Raw genomic sequence first — 14,244 nt, forward strand, 5'->3', positions numbered from 1 at the left:
TTGGGCTATGCTTAATTTTAATTTTGGTTTCTGTTTGGCCTATAGAGGTTTCATTACATTGTTTTTGTTAACCGTTATTAGCCACCAGAGTCTGTATGTTTAGATAGGCCTCTCTCTCTCTCTCTCCATAAATAAAAAGAAAAGATGGGAAAGCAGGAATAAAAATATATGCATTCATTATCTGTTGCATGTATATCTCCCTTTTTCTCTGGGAGTTCAAGACAGAACATGTGAGATTTCTCCCCTCAGTTTACAAATATCACAACTCTGTGACGTCACTGTGCTGAGGAAAATTGGTCCAAAATCACTTGTGACCAAGCAGGGACTCTAAGTCTCTTTTAGCTTTGAGTCTCTTTAGCTTTGCACTACCAGCACACCCAAGAAAATCAATGGAAACATATTTCGGATCTGTGGCAAAGGCTATTGTTAGTATTTTGTGAAGAACATCTTTTACACCCATTAGCAAATCTCTGATTTGTGCTGTCAATCTCCCATTTCAGCTCTTACGCAGTTAAAGGTTACATCATGATCAGTCTTAACCGCTATGAAGAATGATCAGAGATTCCAAAGAATCCAGCTAGGATTATGCTATATGTTTCAAGCTCAACAGAGAGGTGTTTTAAATTCAAAACACTTCCAAAATGGTTAGGACAACCTGTTTGGGCGTGAAGTAATTGTTTTAAATTTGAAACAGGGCATTTTATTCTCAGGATGTTATGAATTTGAATTGTTTTGCACAACCTGTTTCCAACCCACATTAAAAGGGATGACTGAAGCAGCCTTGACTGTGGTTAACACGAATGCCTAAAATATCTCAGTTGAAGAGATCTGCCAGATTGGGAGGAAGCCAGAGGGAACATGGGATGTCTTTTTTTGCTCAATGATGATCATAATTCATGTTTCGTATGGTTGCAAGCCATTATTATTACCAACAGTACGATGATATGAGGTTGTGCACTGTATGTCAGGATCTGGCTCCAGAAGATTTACTGAACTTTGGGAATGAGTGTGCAGACTCTGACACTGTAGGATGATCCCAATTCATGAACAGAATTATCAATCTTGCTTTTCGTAGCATGCTTCAGGACCTTTACTATCTGCTAAGAATACTTCAAAATGCTAGAATGTCAGAGAGGATGAGAATTTACTTGTCTCTCTAAGTTCTTAGAAGTGAGCCCTCACTGGAGATCATTTTCATGGCTCTAAAGACTGTTACTTTCATCTGAATGCCTGTACATCATTAGTAAAAGCCAGCTAAAACCCAAAGAGATATTAATGGATGCAGGATGCAAGACACTGTATCAGGTGGTACCATGTAGCTGTTCTTAGCTGAACCCCCAAAAGCTAAGCAGAGTCAGACCTGGTTAAGACTTGGATGGGAGATAATCAAGAAACCTCGAGATTAGTTTGGGGGGAGTTGGGAGAAAAAATCCAGACAGGGCAATTGCGAACTACTTCTGTATTTCCACCAAACAATTTATATGAACATGGACATAAAATTACCAGCTCTACTCAAGGGGGACTTGACTTTTTAAAAGTATCCTGAAGGTCCAAGGTTTGGAAGGCTGGTCACCTGTCTTCATATTCTAGTTCCCCTAGGTGAGCAATTTTACCCATATACCGCAGGAATGGCCAAGCTCTATTTTGAAGCTCATAGAGGAAACATTTGGTGCAGCTCTTTAAAAGGCCCAAAGGAACTGAAATATCTTACAGGGTGAAAGGCAGTGGGAGGGAAAAGAAATCAATCTTAGAAGGGCAAAGCAGGATCATTCCAATACCAAATCATGGGACCCGTTTAGAGCAAGCAGATTTTTAAATCAAGCCTCACCCTCATGATGGAATAATGATAATGATAATAATAAGCACCCCAAACATCCTTAGGAAGATCAACATAATAAATATAGAAATGTATTCAAGGCTGTTTTTGGCACCGTTGGAAATTTCAAACTCAAATCACGCGAGGAAGTGTAGGTTGAGATAAAGTCTCATGGGAAGGACCTGAGGTTCTGTATTTTGTACACAGGCATCCCTGTTGGATCCTTTTCCATCACAGAAGCAAGCTGGGAAAATCTCTATGGGGTGCAAGTCCTCCGTACATGTGGACAGAGGCCAAATATCTCAACCCAGCTCATTCTTTTAAACCATTGTTTTTCAAACTTGGCAACTTTAAGATGAGTGGGCTTCAACTCTCAGAATTCCCCAGCCAGCATAGCTGGCTGGGGAATTCTGAGAGTTGAAGCCCACTCATCTTAAAGTTGCCAAGTTTGAAAAACAATGGTTGAAACCATAGACTTTTTGAAAAGGTTTAATCTTGAGTCCCCAAATAACAATGCCTTGCATGCATTCTACATCTGGGACTCCAGATTCCCTTGGAGGTGGGAGAGGGGCTGTGTCCACGGATCTCATTAGGAAGCTGTAAGAGGCACGGAAGGATCCTGAGACATTAGGCTGGACCTCTGCTGTTGAATTTTCAAGCCTTTCTTGAAATGTCAACAAAGGCTGTCTTCTACTGATTCAGACACTTTCCAAATCCAGAATCAGACTGAATGCATGCCAAACCTTGAACACAGACCCAATACAGTGCAAGGGAACATGCTTAGATGATTTTTTTTTCAACTCCCGGTAGAAGAAATTAAAGATGTCTGCATCAAGAACAGGTCATCCCAGAGTTCACAAAGAAAGGATAATTCAAACAGTTACATCACCAGCTAGGAAATGGCTGCCTCTTCATGTTTTCTGCCCCCATGTTTTCTTAATAGCCAACATTAAGAGAGGGCAGGCAATGTATTTTAGCAAGTTAACAGCCATTCACTCCATTGGTGCATTGATGAACCAAGTATCGGTCGCAATGTCGACATGCTCAAAATCAACAGTTGTCAGTTCCTTTTTATGGATAGTTGGAGTGGGGGCTGGGGGCCATAAAGGGTGCTAGTGGGAAGGAGTCACCTTCCAGAACCTTCTCTTCCCATGTCCAACCTTACTTTCAAGATTTTAACCTGAAAAATCATGCTGGCAACATGCTACAACTTCAGCCATGCAATGTTTGCACATTTTCCAGGGTTGAAGAGTGGGAACAAGGGCCATTTACATCTCAGAGGCCTTGCACTCTCCTACCCAGCCTTAATTTGGGGGTGGGAAAAGCAAAATAATTGCACTGCTGAAGTCTGGCCACTGTTCTCCTGAATGTCAGCAGGGGGAACTTATAGCTTTTGGAGAATGTAAATGGGGTACTGGAAGTCATATGCAGCTCACAGATTGCCCCACCCTGCGTTAACAGGCTATTTGTAATATCGGTATTACTCAGCACGTTCTTTTCTTGCTCCTTCAGCAACACTGCTAATTGAAGAATGGGGACGAATGTTGAAATAATTCTTGCTGGTACGAGAGTTACTAAAAATAACTTGGATGAAGCAGGTGCTGACTTCCTGCCGCTTAGAATACAGCAGATGTCCAGACAATTCAATGCTAGATAGTTATTTCAATGTTTGCTCTTTAAAAATACCTTCACAAGCATTGCCAAGCCAGACACGATTCCAAAGTGACTCCAGCATGAATCTCAGCCAGGAACACTTTGGTGCTTGCGGCTCAAGACTGAATGAATCTTTCTGGGTTGGCCACATGCAGTGCAGATGACCTGTCTGAATTCTGTTCCTCAGGCCAAGACAGAACTCTGCGTAGCCAAGGTGATAAAGTCCATGCCCAAGATCTGAATTTCCCAGGAGGAATTTGTCCAAAATCATCTTTGCACAACTGCCCGATTTATGCACTAAGAACACTCTTTTTAGAAAATGAGAGCCACATGGAACATTTTATCCTGGGGTGGGGTACCTCCTTATCCACTTAATGTTACTAAAACCCAGCTCCCAGCAACCCTGGACAACGTGGCTTTCTTCAACAACATCTGGAGGAACATGAGTTTCTCTTCCCAGCCCTATATAAACAAGGGCTTGTGATGCTGAAATTGAACACAGCAGAATGGCTGGGAGCTATGATTTAGCAATTGCAGAGCAGACGTTAAAACAATTCCTAGATATGCTGCTTGGGAAATAGATTGCTTCAGTTGGAAAGGTAACATGTCAAGGACAAAGCCTTTTTCTCCCAACTTTCTAATTTCTGGGTGCAGGTACCCTTTTTAAAAAAATTCCCCCCCCCAGCCCAAACAGGGAGGGCATTCAAACAGTGCAATTTCCAACTTCAAGTAATACAGTTCAGGGAAATCTTTACCACCTCTTCTGCTTTTTCCAGTGGTCACGTAGACCTCAGCAAGTGAAATGACTCAATGAGGACTCAGGGACTTTGGGGATATGCAAACTGGTTCTCAGAGTCAGATAACACAAACGTTGATCGGACCTACCTTTGAGTATCCGAGTGCTTCTGAACTATCTCAGAGAAAGGCTTTTCTGGCCACTAGGAATTCTGCCCTTCCCACCTGGAAAACACTCGGATTTTTACCCCGTCGTAGCAACCTCGATGTTACCTGTCGTGTTTTTGCAGACGTTTCGATGAAAGGGATTCCGTAACTCCTTGCTAAGTCCTGAGCCTGTTTAGTGTCTACAGTCCTGGAAGGCAAATCACATTTGTTGCCAACAAGCACCATGGGCACGTCTTCGGAATCTTTCACTCGTTTGATTTGCTCCCTGGAAAAAGAAAAAGAGAGAAGGAAGGAGCAAAAGTCTCATGTGGTGTGAGAGCTTTTTCTTTTCTTTTCTTTTCTTTTTTCTTTTCTTTCTTTCTTTCTTTTTTTTTTGCAGTGTTGGGAAAACTACACAGGGAAATGAGGGGGGAAAGAAGGTTTTTAAAAAAAAATTAAAAAAACAAAACAAAAGATATGGGCCCTTTTTGATTGCATGCATTGTGACCTAGGAAATTTCAAGTTCCTTGCAACTGCTTGATAAAGATTACCATTTTGTAGCTGGCTGGAAACCGTAGCGTGTGGGGGATGATGCAAAGTGAGTGGAAGCAGAATTTTGCGCCTTCTGCAAAGGACAGTAAGGTTTCTCTTTTTCTTTTTATAAATACGAATTACGTGAGCTCATAGGGCTTAGGCTACATTTTCTGTGCAACTCAAAATAGCAGAAAACACCCAGAATTCCCCATCCAGCATTTCCAATTGTTAAGAATCTTAGGACTTCAAATCCACATGTCTTAAAGTCGGCAAACACTGGTGGAATTTTTTTTAAAGTAATTTTTATTGAATTTTTTAAAAAAACAGTCATAAAAGACAATAAAAATTAAACTCAGAAAGGAAAAGAAAAATAAAGAGAGAATAGAAAGTGCAAGAGGAAAGGGGGAAAAAAGGGAAAAGGGAAAAATAAGAAAACAAGAAAAATATTTAAAGTGACTTCCGATCTTCATCACAACAAATACAAATTCTTCGCCCCCTGTAAGGTTACATGCAAGTATCTCTTCTTCCCATAAACCATCCCTTATCCATACAGAAATCCATAAATCATTAATGTTTCAGTCCTGGTGTCAGCAAAAAGTCCATAAGGGATCCCAGAAATTCTTAGAAACATATCTTAGTTTAACCTTGGTCAAACAAACCAACTTCCTACTCCTTCCTTTTGATCAGCAATCCTGATCTTTAATTCATTCAGATATTGTCGTAGAATTTGATCTCTCTTCAGTTTTTCTTTTTTCCATCTCGAAGGCTTCTTTGAGGCTTTAGCAAACCTCCTTTGTAAATCCAGTAAGGAGTCCACCAGGCAAACTTTGGTGGAATTGACTCAAAGTCATCTCATGACCTGTGTGTGGCCACCTGGCCAATATCATGATAGGATAATTGGCCATTGGCCCAACTGCTTGTCAGAAGAAAAAAAGGGGGGCTCTGAAAGCAAGCAGGAAGGCTAGGAAAGGCTGGAGGGTGGGGCAAACTTCCTCAGATATATCAGCACTCCTCCCTCCCCAAACCCTCTTGGATGTGAGAGAGTGAAGCAGATTGTTAAGGTTCCTGTTTGCTTTGGATGGCTTCCCTTGGTTTGACTTGTTTTGGTTTAAAGTCCAAACGATGCTATGAGCCCAGGGGGGCTGAAGAGAACTATTTGCTTGGGATTTCTTTTAAAAAGGGGGAAATCCCCAAACTTCCAAATCTGGGTGGTTCATCAACAGATTTTGCTAGGACAAGGGTGATGATCCTGAGGGAACAAAAACAGAATCAGGGTCCAAGGGGTTCCCTTCTTTGTCTTAAAAGTATGTGTGTAGGAGAAAGAAATAGGATTGCTGGCAGGTAAAAGGTTGCTTTTAAGATACCATGCAAACAGAAATAAATTCTGCTGCGGCTTTCCATAGAAAGCATAATCCTTCTCTCTCTGGCCTGGCTTTGTTGGGCTCTCCTCAAAGCTGTCTACCCATGAATGGCTCAAGGATACAGATATTCTGAAATTAAGCATGTTGCTGGATCGTCCAGGGCAATCACATGCTACTGGGGTGCTCCCTAAGAGGAGATGGAGACATACCCCTTACCAGTGTTCCCCTGCAACTGGGATTTGGAGGCATACTGCCCCCAGCCGGGTGGTCATACTGAATCCTTGATAGATTGCCCCTCCATGAATTTAACCAATCCCTTTTAAAGCTGGGCAAATAAGCAGCCACCCCCATGTCTTGCAGGAATGAATTCCGCAGGTTAATGTGCGAAGAAGTGCTTTCTTCGGTCTCTCCTGAATCTTCTTCCAATCAGCTTCACTGGTTGACCCTTGGACCTAGAGTTTGGAGTGAGGGAGGAAGCCTATCTACTTTCCCTACCCACTTTCTCCACCCCATGCAAGATTTTCTACATCTGAACCATGTTCCCCCCTCAGCTGCCTTTTTTCCAAATTAAAGAGTCTACCTTATCATACTAAAGAGTTCTAATTCACAACTTGGTTACAATCACTCCTCACAGATACCTGTTATTGACAATGTATTTCATATGGAAATGTTAAAGTCTAAATGGAATAAGAATTTGGAGATTCCCATTTTGTGTAAGCAATGGGAAACTGTATTGCTCTTCGTTTTTAAACGTTTTAACAATTGTAAACTGCCCAGAGTCACTGGGAGTTGGGCAGCATATAAATTTAATAAAAAATTATTGTTGTTGTTGTTAAACCATCTTAATGTCTATAATGAAACATTTCAACAGATCTTGATTGATCAATTTGGTGCCATCAACTCAGTGTTGATGCTAGCAACCACATAGACAGATTTTCTCCAAGACGCTCTGTCCCCAACCTGGTCCTTCAGATCTTCCAATGGTAGATCTGAGAACCCACTGTCGCTGTAACTAAGCCTGTCCACTTTGGTGCTGGTCATCCTACCTTTCCATCAACAGGTGTTAGATTATGGCTTATTCAACAAAAAGTATTCTGAACTTACTGGACCCCACTGAATTTGTATATAAAAGGAATGCATAAGTCATCATGTTGTTGGAGATGCAATGAGAATAACACTTTATTAAAGCATATGTTTTGCAATGTCCTTAAGTTATTATGCATTGGAAAGAAGTAATTACATATATTTTGAGATAAAAGTTTAATATTTTCAGTTGTTTACATTCTTTTGAACTATTTTATTTGTATATACATATACATATGGAATTTGATGGCTAGACCATCTGTGTCCTTTTTATTGTGAAAAGATTAGTCCTTCAACGCTGAAAACATAAATTTATGGCCCTGATTACTAAGTGAATAGAAGTCCTGATGTTACTTGGGACTTATGAATGCACATAATTACAATGTGCATATCCTTGATTCATACCATTGTATAAAAACCATTGTATAAAAAAAGCCCTTACTGATTTTTTGCCCCATTTTTCTTTTATTATTTTTGTTTTTCATTTATTTTTATGTTATTTTAGTAAATAAATAAAGGTAAAAAAAAGTGGGGGTGGGGGGGAACCAAAAAGAAAGCATTTTGAGTTCTCTATGAGATGTGTCCAAAGCTTTTGAGGGCCTCCTGAAGCTTTGAGACCTCAAGATAAACCTCTCCAGCTTCTGCCAAGGCAAATCTTTCTGCCTTGCACCACAACAATAACCTGACATGTTTCCAAGCCTGCAATTTTCTTGGACTGAAAGTATATAATTGGGGAACAACATGAGCAAGCTGGTGAAAGAACAACAATTATACTACCTTCTCATTATCTCTTTGAATGGATTCCAAAGCCCATGAATCCTGAGATCTCTCAGTTCTGGAGTCCAGATAAAAATAACTTAAAGGGTGCTTTTGACGGAACAATTGAAGAGGGGGGAATGGCAATCATATGGCCATTCTCTAAGGTCTGATAATGTTCCTGGTATGCAAATCACAAATATATTCTGTTTCTAGTCTCAACATTCTCCTTTCCTAAGTATTTAAGGCAGTTGTTTGGCTAGAAAGATATTGGAGACAGAGACTGGAAGAAATAGGAAGCATTTGTTTATATACATGGCAACTTTAAGATGTGTGGATTTTAACTCCTAGAATTCCCCAGTCAGGGAATTCTGGGAGTTGAAGTCCACACATCTTAAAGTTGCCAAGTTGAAGAAACACTGATCTAGATAGATCTTCTCCAGGATGATCTGTCCCAAACTCAGCATTTAGGGCTCCCAACAGCGCACCCATCAGCACTGTCATCAGGACCATTCACTTTGTTGCTTGTTGTCCTCTTCCCTTTCCTTCTACCTTTCCCAGCATTAGGGACTTCTCAAGGGAGCTGGGTCTTCACAAAATATGATAATTTGAGCCTGGTCATTCGTGCCTTGAGTGAGAACTCGGCACTTATTTCTTCTATGATCGATTTGTTTATTTGACCATTCTTGGTATTCTCTATTGTCTTCTGCACCACCATAGTTCAAAAGCGTCTATCCTGTATTGCTCTTCAAAGTCCAACTATCACTTGCATGAAGTGTCACAGAGAAAACCTACCTGATTCTGATCTTTGCAGGTTCAGACACATCACAGCATGTGAATATTTTTTCCAAGGCCTTCTACCAGACTGTGCTACCAAATGCTAGTCTGCAGCATATTTTCTGACTACTTTCTCCTCTTCTGTTGACAGCTGATCTTAAAAGGCAAATGTTACCCATCCCTTCAGTATCTTCTTCGCACATTTTAAGGCTGGTTGCTGTGCCTATTATCATTAGCTGAATTACGTGCTGTCAAGTCAGTGTTGACTTTTAGCAACCACATAGAAGAATGTTCTCCAGAACAATGACCTGGTCCTTCAGATTCTCTGCCATGAGTTGGGTTTTCTTCATATTTAATTGTCACCCCATTTTCTCACTAGGCTTCTTGACATTTACTACTAGAGCTTCCAGATCATTTGTACTTTCAGTTGTCAGAGCCTGCATTAATAGACATTGCCGATTTAATTTTTATATGTACACACACACACACACACACACACACACACACTTATTGTACCATCTCCATTGTACCATCTCAGTAGATGGTTTATTTTTGCACTTTTACCTGCCTAGAATAGTTCCAAATCTTGACAGATTGTATTATAAAGTTCCAGATTTATTTTGCAATCATTTTAGAGTCATGAAATTGGAAGGGGATATTTAAGTCTTCAAGTCCAATCCTTCCTCCAACTTAATGCTATACTTAATTAGCTTGGAATTCCACTTCCCGATCAGGGTATTTCTGAATAATCTTGCCTTTTTTTAAAAAACCATGCTCCACTGGACTGACCCAGACTCAAAAGACACTCAACAGCATTGGACCCTGGACAGGGGGTTTCTTTATACCTCCCTATAAGGATTGGGGAGATGTTTTATTTTGTAAAAACAAACATATAAAAAGTGGTATGTGAATGCTTCCTACATTCTCTTCTATTGCTATTGCTATACCATTACTATTGATAATTACTATTACAATGTACTATTACTCTTCAATTGCTATTATTATGATCATGTTTATCCTATTATATATTACTCTATTTTTTTTTATCCATTCAATTGTGTCTGATTCTCGGAGACTGCTGGACAAGTCCCTGAAGTTTTCTTGGCAAGGTTTTTCAGAAGTGGGTTGCCATTGCCTCCTTCCTCGGGTGGAGGGAAAGTGACTGGCTTAAAGTCTCCCAGCTGGCTTTGTGCCTAAGGCAGGACTAGAACTCACAGTCTCCCGGTTTCTAGCCTGATGTCTTAACCACTACACCAAACTGGCTCTATTACTCTATTACAATTACCTATATACTATGCTCTATATCAGTGATGGCAAACCTATGACATGCGTGTCAAAGATGACACGCCATGACATTTTGGATGACACGCCAGCATTCACCAACACCCGACAACAACTATTCTCCCTGTCTGAGTTACCAAAGAAACTGAGTTTGTTTTACTCGTATTTCATTTTTATAATTATTTGATGTTTCTTTATATAATACATAGCACCACGCATGACTGGATTGTATTTTTTTAAGATAAATGAATATGTAAAGATGCACTACATTTTGATCTTGGATGCCAAGTATGGAGGACAGTTAAAAGTGGAAGACATTAAAGAAATTTTTTTTAAAAGGTATTTGCCATCTGCAGCCCAGAGGGGCACCATCATTCCTTCCCCTCACCCCATCTCAGGCCTGGTGGGTCTATTTCATTCTGCTACGTGCACAGATCCGTCTTTAGTGAAAGTCACTCCAAGTCCCATCATTTCTCCTGCAGAATCAGAGAAGTATCAACCACGATGCATTGATCGTATCAAGCTTACCTGTAATGGTGAATATCTTCAAACGATTTGGTGTTGTTTATGGCAAATACACACAGAAACCCTTCGCCTGTCCTCATGTACTGATCACGCATTGCACTGTATTCTTCTTGGCCAGCTGTGTCCAGAATGTCCAGGAGGCAGGTTTCGCCATCGATGACCACTTGCTTCCTGTATGAATCCTGAGAAAAGGAAGAGGGGAAAAATATAATGTCCAGCTATTGGAGCCAAGCCTAGGAACCTTCATCCAACATGGCGCCCTCTCGATGTGCTGGGAATTCTCTATGAAGCCAGGGAGGGGATTCTGGGAGTTGCAGCCTTGGCATCTTTGGAAGGCTACTCTGCACTGCTGGAGTTGGGACTGCTTTTCTGGAAGTGGGCAACTAACAGTTATTCAACCAGCGTGGCTCTAATTTCCCCTACCCACCCACCCCTTTCACTTTAGATCTACCTGTAGCCTGAGAATGATCACGGAGTACACCACTTATTTTTAAAAACCAGAATTTATGGAAGAAGCAATAGCGGACTGACTTGCCCATCGTACTGAGCCCAGGCCTGCATGCAACACACACAAAATTCCGCTGTTGAAGCCCTAATAAATAATCACGGAAACAACATCTGCCTGGACGCCACACGGAGAAACAGAAACACCTGCCTCGGCTAAACTAGGAGCAGATCTTGAAAGTTCAGACACGCGCATGGCCAGCATGAAAAACTCAAGAGAGTGCGCTTAAGATTCCATGTTGATTTATTTATATGTTAGATTTATAATTACGATTTCCATTTGTAGGGCCACCCGTCTCGCCTAAGCAACACTGGGTGGCTCACAAGGGGAAAAAAACCAATTCAGTAAAAACAAGTTAAAAAACCAATATACAAACATATAAAAACCATCCATATCCTGCCTTTCATTTGGGAGCTCAAGGCAGCAGGCCTAACTCTTCCTCCTATTTTTCTCAAAGTCGCAGTCATGGGAGGTGGGCTGGGCTGAGAGAGAAGGACTGGTCCAAAGTCACCCAGGGAACGTCTGGGGCTGAAGGGGGGCTAGAACCAGGGTCTCCCCACTCCTGGTCCGGCACCTTCGCCACTCTGCCTCTCTTCCTGATGTGATCCATTTCCCCCCCTTCATACTGACTCCATTTTCGCACTCCGGTGAGAAGCTGAAGCTGGGGAAGTTCATGCAGATGTTTTAACAAATTCACCCAACTCGTGCATTACCAACCATGCCCTTTGCCAGCTGTTGGAGGGCACGTCACTGGATGCTATTCCTGAGCCTGCCAACACAAGTTCCAGTTCTCTATTCAGAAGAGATAAAAACTGGGTCAAGTAGACAGGAAAAGAATCATTTTGCAGAGAAAACCGATTCTGCAGCTGTTCTCATCATGTGCCTGCTCAGGCCAGAGGCTGAAAAAAGCAGGGCACCCTCTTCAGATCTAATTTCATTTTCTTCGCCCAAGGGTACAGTGGAGTGTCGTTAGCCCCTTTCCTCTGGGCCCTTAATTTGCTTAATCCATATTTGAATTCCAAACCCCGTAGCCCTGACGATTCTCCGGCCACTGATTTTCCCACAGTTGCCTCAAAGGCTGAACAAGAGGCAGCGTTTTAAATGGTGTTTTCTTCGCTCGGAAAGCATTTTGCTTATATAACTGGAACAGAGCAGGGATTATATAAAAGGAGGGAGCAAACAGATCACAACAGCCCCGCCAAGCTTTCCAAGGCTTCTTACCCGCAACACACCTACGAGAACTCTGTGTGTGTTTCGTGGGTCTGACCTCAGGGGCTTCACTTAGAAAATTCCCCCGTCTGCAGCTATATTCCTCACCCTGTGATGTTTGCAAGCACGCAGGAAGAGGCAGAAAGAGACAAAAACAGTGCAGCCCGAGCATTCTTGGAAGGATCATTTAAGAATGGAAAATAAGGACAAGGAGACACAAATACACCCCGGGTTTTCTCGAGGAACATCAGCTGCAAAGATGCTGCTGAGCAGGACGGTCACATCTGGCACTTGTAATGGGACAAATGTTGTCCAAAGCCAACAAGCAGATAGGACCCAATGGTTTGGCCCCCATAGTTGGGATAAGGAAAAGTATGAACTAGGGGCCATCATCCCTCTTGTAGTGGTGAATCTACTGTCAATCAATGTCACTGGGTGATACTGAGATCAGTGTTACGGGAGGGGAGAAAAAGATATTCCCTCCCTCTGCGCCATGCACAGTTTTAAAGTTCAATCAAGCCTTCCCACCCCCATCAAGATACTTCCTTTCTAAATTAAAAGCCCCCTCCTCCAAAACACGGTAACCCAGACTTCCCCAACCTGGCAGTCTCAATACACCGGGAACTGCATCTCCCATGATCCCCAATCAGCCTGGGTGAGGACTCTGAGAACGGCAATAATTCTGCATATCCTCCCCATATATCTAAACTAGGTGGGGAGTGCTGGCAAGGGTGCCTGCAGTGTATGTGGGGGACGGGGCAGGGGGGAGAGGGTAACAAAATCAAGATGGCAGCTACGACTGTGTAAATGAAGCCCCGCCCCTTTTTACAGCATCACAACATGTGTAAAAAGGGGTGGGGCTTTGAACATGAAGATGCTGTGATCATTGGAAAGGATGCTCCAAATCTTTCATCATTTTGCTTGTCCTTTTCTACACTATTTTTATCTCTATGGATTCCTGGGCATTTGGGTGGCCTGTTGGGTTCTTGGTCTTCTCTGAACTTGGTTGTCTTCCTGAAGACGTTTTGTAACCAGGCTAGGTAACATCATCAGTGCATGGGGGAGTGAAGTTTGCTGCTTCTTTATATATAGTAGTCTGCGGTGCCAGTCCTGGCTGGGATATGTATTATTGGGTATCTGGATGGCCTGGTATTGTTTTACTGTTCTTTATTTATTATTAAATTTATATGCCACCCATCTCCCCCAGAAGGTGACTCTGGGCGGGTTTTAGCCTTCCAGCAACAGGTCATGGCGCTCTTTTAGCCTTCCTGGGCACAGCTTGGCACTCTTTGCTCTGGTCACAGAATCATACTGGTGGAAATAACTCTCAAAGTGATCTGGTCTATCCCAAAGCCAGTGCCAGGAACATGGTGGGCAAAAGAAACTCCCCAAAGCCACAACAAGCTACTTCAACCCGGATTCCCCAACATCTCTCTCCACCGCAGGACCAGGGCAGAACAGACCAAACTTTGACACCTCATGGACTTTCCTCTTTCATACATGCCAGAGATGTCTGAATGCACAGAACAAACTTTGTACCGTGATGATGCAATGCTGTTTTCATCCTTTGCTCCCCTGACCTCACCCAGGGACAGACACCTCAGCACCCTGCTGGAATGAATCCATCTTCAGAAATGCAACAAGGAAGCCTTGTTGATCTCACCCACTTAAGGGACAAGCCACACTCCCGTCTGAGAAACGTAGTAATTCCTCTGGAAGGAGATGGCTGTTTTAACCAACAGCAACCACAGGAACACCTTCCTTCATCTGCATCCGGATACATTACTATCTCTTTTTTCAACCAGACAGGTTTGCACATGCTAAACCCACCTTCCAAAAGCTGTTTTAGAAACATACTCAGT

At 42.2% G+C, this 14,244-nt stretch overlaps 1 protein-coding gene across 5 annotated transcripts in view; it reads right to left on the reverse strand.

The window, feature by feature from the left end:
• Positions 1-14,244, reverse strand: part of KRAS (KRas proto-oncogene, GTPase) — a 44,721-nt gene that overhangs the window by 15,227 nt on the left and 15,250 nt on the right. For all 5 annotated transcript variants that reach the window (XM_007427382.4, XM_088141367.1, XM_088141365.1 and 2 more), the window contains exons 3-4: positions 10,672-10,850; positions 4,478-4,637 (exon numbers count right to left, since the gene is read on the reverse strand). In XM_007427382.4, the coding sequence (XP_007427444.1) occupies positions 4,478-4,637; positions 10,672-10,850 (339 nt within the window). The remainder of the gene's footprint in view (positions 1-4,477; positions 4,638-10,671; positions 10,851-14,244) is intronic.

The sequence above is a fragment of the Python bivittatus genome, unplaced genomic scaffold, assembly GCF_059951505.1.
Source record: "Python bivittatus isolate LINGU-HERP-01145 unplaced genomic scaffold, Pbiv_v1 ctg000330_np1212, whole genome shotgun sequence".
NCBI lineage: Eukaryota > Metazoa > Chordata > Lepidosauria > Squamata > Pythonidae > Python > Python bivittatus.